The sequence below is a fragment of the Arachis ipaensis genome, chromosome B01 (assembly GCF_000816755.2).
Source record: "Arachis ipaensis cultivar K30076 chromosome B01, Araip1.1, whole genome shotgun sequence".
Lineage (NCBI taxonomy): Eukaryota > Viridiplantae > Streptophyta > Magnoliopsida > Fabales > Fabaceae > Arachis > Arachis ipaensis.
In genome coordinates this window covers 120,690,655-120,697,279 of record NC_029785.2, presented here as the reverse complement: position 1 = coordinate 120,697,279, position 6,625 = coordinate 120,690,655, and the positions used below count along the sequence as shown (strand labels likewise).

At 33.4% G+C, this 6,625-nt stretch overlaps 1 protein-coding gene across 1 annotated transcript; it reads left to right on the top strand.

Moving 5' to 3' along the window:
• LOC107635036 (serine/threonine-protein kinase 16) lies at positions 2,121-6,139 on the top strand. Its single transcript, XM_016338390.2, is given in 7 exon segments — positions 2,121-2,313; positions 2,316-2,495; positions 3,087-3,229; positions 4,098-4,241; positions 5,147-5,332; positions 5,678-5,765; positions 5,768-6,139. Coding segments are annotated over 7 exon segments (837 nt in total). The 5' UTR covers positions 2,121-2,291; the 3' UTR covers positions 5,842-6,139.

The following is a 6,625-nucleotide window of genomic DNA, read 5'->3' as shown; positions in this document are numbered from 1 at the left end:
TCACGTTTCTTCTTCAATTGAACGATCTTTTCTTTCTCTTCCGGTGTGACATTTTCAATGGCATTGGCAATTGGTGTAGTCTTTGGATCAATCACATATGCAAGATTGAGAACCGAAAGAAGGAACATCATCTTGTCCTTCCAACGGTTGAAGTTTGTTCCATCAAAGCGATCTAACTTGACAAACTCTTGATTCATGACCTTGAACGTGGTGTTTTGATCTTGTGCCATCTTCAAGTAATATCTCTCTAAAATTGTTGGGTATATTAGTATGAGAAGATGACAAAATCTTATATTTGTGTAGTGGTTTCAAGGCACGATTAGATTGCTTTCTTTAGAGAGATATTTGTCCCCACACTTAGTTGCTATAGGGTTGATGACAATACTCTCCCAGGATACAATGAAACCTAAGAATTTCTTAATTAGTAATAGTAAGAAATTCTCAACTCTCTTGAACAAAGAAAATCACTTAATAGTTAATTAACATGTACACTTAGTACTTGTATGTTTGAAATAGTGGACAAAGACTTATTTATACATATTACACGTAGCAATTATGATTAGTTACATATACAAATGGTTGTGTCTTTTCTATTGCCAATAGATACAATGTTTTGAACATACACAATTCTTAAAGAGTTGATTATATTCCCTTATCATATCAAACACTATTCTTTCTCTTATTATTATTCTCTATACACATACATGTCACTGTCTTATCGCCATTATTATATTACTTTGTTCTTTTTTATTTTTTTCCTTCTTCTTTCACCTTCTCTTAACCCCACTGTAATTATACATCTTTTATATGTTAATCAAATAACCAGTGTCATATGTCAAACAAATGATATTATAGAAGTCAAAATAAATTATGTTTTGTAATATAATTCATTTTAGTTTAATTTAAAAACAAATATTTATGTACTCAAATTTTAAATATAATACTCTGTATAATTAATAATTTAAAAATTAAAAAATAATATTATTCTATGTGAAGTAATTTAAAAAAGAAAAACAATGGATTTAACAAAATTTTAGACTTTTTCAATTGATCATTGACATGTACAAACATATTTAAATAAATTATTGGTAGGTGCAATTTTTTTTGTTGCGTCTTTTCTATGTCAATCAAATAAAAATTTAATTTTAATATCCTATTAGTGTAAAATAGTTTCATGTGCATCTAATTACGCAATACCATCAAAATTAAACTCATCAAATAATTAGAATACAAAATCATTAAATTTTTTGTTATATAATTTATTTAATTAATTTAAAAATAAATATTTATGTAATCAAATTTTAATTATAATATTTTACATAATCAATAATTTAAAAAAATAAAAAAAAATAATATCATTCAATACAAAATAATTTAAAAAAATGAGATTTAACTAAAAGGTAATAATTTGTAATTGTAATGAACGAAGGCGAGAGAAAAAATGGAGACGATACAATCACGATTTTAAAGGAAGGAGAAGGATGACAATAGTAAAAATACAGAGAAGTGTATCTAGCCGTGAGAGAAAAAGCACTACGAATTGAATAATGAGATAAAAAAAAAGTATAACAGAAGAATGAGATCTAACCTGTTGGTGTAAAGTACTCACATAAAGAATATACCCAAAACAAAATGAGAAGACCTATAAAAAATTATTCATCACTGCTAATGATTCTTTTCCTTCTTTCATACATGGCATCGAAAATCAACATTTGGCATCGTCATTATCTAGTTTAAAAAATCACAAAAACTCATCCAAATAATTGTTATATACAAAAGAGCACATCTAGAATGGAGAAGAAAATTAAAAAAAAATTGAAAAAAATAAATTATTGGAATGAAAAATTGAAAGAAGAGGTTACACATTTCTATGGTTATTGAAAATGAGATAGAAGAATATGTGTTGTTGTTAATGGTGGAAGTTTTTTTATTTAAAATAACTGACATATGTATGTATGAAGAACTTCTATCATTAAGGACAATATTAAAACATAAAGTTGGACACCAAAAATTCGATATTATATACTATTATAGATAATATTAATTAATAAATAAATAATAATAATAATAATAATAATAATAATAATAATAAATTGAAAGAAGCCGGAGACTCGCACAAAACACACGCATATAAAATTACAAATCTCTCGTTACTCAAAAATTTGACGTGGAATCAGGTCTTCGAAATTGGACTTCTGGTTTTGGACACCTGATTTCTGTTGGTTACATTACATTTCGTTACGCTCTAATAGGGGGAGAGATAGAGTGGTGTTATAATAATAAGAAGAAGAATGGGGTGTTCATTTTCTGGTTTGACGCACTTTACGATTCCGTTAACGGAGGCGGAGATGTTTGGATCAACGAGAACCGGTTCCGTATCGTCAGGCAGCTCGGTGAAGGTGGCAACGCCTATGTCTTCCTCGTCAAGGACGTTCCCGCCGACAACATCTCCGGCGGTTTCTCCTCCAAGCTCAAACAGTCCTCTCACATTTCCGGTTCGCTCTTTTTCTCTTTTCTCTTCACTTGTCATTGCTTTGAATTGTGCTGTTTCGTTGCTGTTTTCTGAAATCGGCATTGTCTAATAGTATCGATGATGGATCAGATCTGCGTGATCTGTGTGAGTTTCGTCATATTGCGTTATGATGTGCGATTCTTTTTGGATCTTCGAAGTCGTTTTGTTCTCCGATTTTTGTCGGTGCCGTTCGATCTGGTGAAGTTCATTGCTAATTCGAGCTTCCTGCTTCTTGTATCTGTAAAATGCTGCCGCTTCGATTTGGAAGAGAGTTGTGTGTGTGCGCTATTGTTCATTTCTGTAATTTTGAAAGTAGTTGTGGTAAAATGATACTGTTTGTCCCCTTGGTGATTGATACGGATTGTTTTGTATATTTCCTTGCTCATTCAAGGGTTGGAAATAGGGGTTTCTATTGCATTTTGTCAACTCTTAAGTTTGAATCTGATAATCAGGGATGAAGATAGTGCTCTTTCATTGTTGTATACTTGTCTTTTTATAAGATTCTGAATAGGTGGCACACATAATTTGATTCAGCGGAGTGAAATTGATACATTGCTGATGTGTTTTTATGTAGAGGACGGAACATATGCTATGAAAAAGGTCCTCATCAAGAGCAATGAGCAGCTGGAGTTGGTCAGGGAGGAGATCCGTGTTGCATCACTGTTCAACCACCCAAATCTGCACCCGCTTCTCGATCATGCAATCATTTCTGTCAAGGTAAGTAGTTACAGCAGCAGTCAACACCCGTTCCTCTCCGAATCATATCAAAAACATAAATTCATCAAAACAAGAAAATGGTTTGTTTATTCAACCTCCATATTTGTTCTTTAGCTTTGGCTATGTAATTGGATTTATGTCCTGAAGTTGAAAACATGCTATCTGCTGGGTTTGGAATTCAGCAGTTTCCAGATACTATGTATGAAGGCTGTAGAATCCAATGCCTTCTAGGGGATACCTTCTATGGGCACTTGAACTCTGCCTTGACAAAAAAAAGCATTCAGCAGTCAGTATTTGGTGTTTTATTTTAACCAGTTTAAACTGAAAGTAATTCATTTTTCCTATGTGCACTTTGAATGGAAAAAGGATGGGTATCTGGTTTTTCTTGTGGATGCTCAACAAAAATTCTTGAGATATGTGATTGCAAAGGGATTAGAATGAGACTCTCAAAGCTTTTCAATGTAATGGGATAGAGATATGTACCAAGTGAGATCCTGCATATCCTGGCAAAGTTGATTCTAGTCTATTATTCAACCTTTTAAAATTGGATTATTTCGATAAGAATTGCTTCTTGCTTATGGTATTATGTCTTTGAAAACATAATATCACTACTAATGGTGCTATTTTACAAGGACCTTTATCTATTGCTGCTACAAGATCTGGTTTTCCAAACTTGGTTGGAATTATGTATAAATTGTGTGGTATGATGTGGCATTGCTAGTGTAGTTTCTTAATTGTTCTAAGTTGATAAGTGATAATTTCACTACATGGGAATGAAAATCATGTGAATTGCAACTTAATTGTTCCTTCCCTTGTTACAGTTGTTGTGCTTTTATATTTATGTTGAACATGGCCCTTTTGTTGGCAGCCTACTCCACAAAAATCTTGGAACCACGAGGCATACTTGTTATTTCCACTTCGTTTGGATGGAACACTGCTAGATAATACCAAGACAATGCAAGCCAGGAAGGAATCCTTTCCTACCTCTGATGTTCTTCAAATCTTTCAACAGGTAAAAGAACTTTCTTCTGTCATGTAATTGGCTTATTATAACCAGGGATCAGGTATCTCAAGCATTATAGTTGCAATTCAAGATTTTCAGCACATGATACTTTTTTTTTTTTTGGATAAAAACATATGTTACTTGTTTGACATCTATTGTATCCTTTTCTGATTGTCATGAATTTCATATATGTATTTACCTAGTAATTCTTTGGAATAGGTTATTTTCTCTGTTAAGAATCAAATTGAAGGATAAATATGGACATCTCTGGCCTATACTGCTTTTATACTACTTTTACATTTAGAATCTAAGAAGCAACCTTTCTTTTTTAAAATAAAAAAATAAAAAATAAAAATATTTTTTTTTGAAAACAAAGAGCTCAATACAATACAGTGGAGCAATCAAACAAGAGACAAAGTAACAACTTAAAAGTAACACAACAGCCATTAAGAATTTTTCCTGTCATCTCCGGCATAGCTATCAACAACTAGAAGGGTCCACACCTCTCCACTCGTTATAGTTCATGAGAGTCATGTGAGTAATTTCTTCAACACTTTTGCTTGTATTCTGAAATATCCTTCTATTCCTTTCTAACCAGATATTCCAAACGATCGCACGGAAGCATCTTAGTCATTGCTCTCTGTTCTCCATGCTCCTCGGCTCCTCTGTCCAACACAGAAAATGTTCTTTCATTGTGCCTGAAATAGACCATTGTTGGCCAAACATTGATATCCAAGCACTCCACACCTGCCAAGTAAACTCACAGCATAGAAACAAGTGTTGCACATGTTCCACATCTCTATTACATAAAACACAGGCGTTATCTAGCTGGTTAATGATCCCAAGCCGGCTTAAACTGACAAAAGTTTGATTTCTTCTGAAATCCTTTTAGCCCTGACAAATCAACTCAACAGCTTTGTGCAGGACTCGAGCATATGCATGGTTTAGATACTCCATATGCTCATAATGATGTCAAACCTGGTAATGTTCTCATAACACATAGAAAAGGACAACCGCCTCTTGCCATACTCATGGATTTTGGCAGTGCTCGTCCTGCCAGGAAGCACATTGGTTCCAGATCAGAGGCACTCCAGTTGCAGGTGCTTTGTTCAGCCCCCTTTTTTTTTCTCTCTAAATTTTTTTATAAATGAAATTCATGCATTGTGCTAACCGCATATTAGATTTATTGATTTATTGATGCTCTTGCCCCATTTGTAGTTTGTGAGCTTGTATTTCCTAATATTGTAGAAACTAGGCTTATATGCATCAGCAGGCTAGTGTGAGATCATTTTGATTTTGTTACTCCCCATAATAGCTTCTGTTCCATTTGTAAATACTGAATTGCTTATCTACATTCTCATTCGGGTTTTACATGTATGGGAGGATTGTGTTTAAATTTCAGTCATCTGACCTTCTCTTTTCCTATTTTTTGTCTTCCTATGTAGGAATGGGCAGCTGAACACTCTTCTGCCCCTTTCCGAGCTCCGGAGCTGTGGGAATGCCCAAGCCAAGGTGATATAGACGAGAGGACTGACGGATTGCTGTGCGGCCCCGGATAGATGATATTGTTATTCATGTTGATAAGTTGATTGCAAAGTTCTCTGGTTGAGTTACTTTGGGAGAGATTTAAGAGAACAGTTGAGGCATCGTTACACATTGCAGTTGTTAAAATTTCATGTGCCTCCCCTATCTATTGAGATAGATAGAAAATGAATAGTTCCCTGCCTTAGTTTTTATGTGTATCTTTACAATTTTTTTGTGGTAGTCTAGGTAGTCGGGCATTGGGCTTAATTATTATTTCGGTAATTTATACATAATTTTGTCTATTGTAATTTATGAAATGGCCAGTCTCCCTGTAATCTTCTTCAGGATTCATGCGCATAAATGGCATATGGTTTATTTACTTATGCAAATATTTGTATGTTATATTGATAAATTTGTGTTATATACAAAAATTTGTGTCCTATACTTTAAAAGTTTATGTACTATATCAATAACTTTTTGTGCTCTCCTACAAAAACTTGTGTGCTGCAAAAAGCACGAAAGAGGAAAAATAATACACATGTCCGACGTATGTCCACATTTTTTTCCGGTGAACTTCCACTAACTTAATTGGACTTGATTACAAAAAGACTTACATGTAACATCACTCTTGTCATAATCAGAACACAGCAGTGATGTCATAATCAGAACACAGCATAAGAGGGGTGACAATGACAGGTGAGCTCCTTTAATAATAGAGAGGTAATCTTCGGCTTAGTACAACAAAGCAATCGAAGAAGAAGCAAAATAACAAAATAAAAGGCTTATTGTGAGTTAGAGTGATATCTTATGATGAGTATAATATAGTATAATCTAATATTTAAAAAGTGTAACCTATACTAATTGTTTTC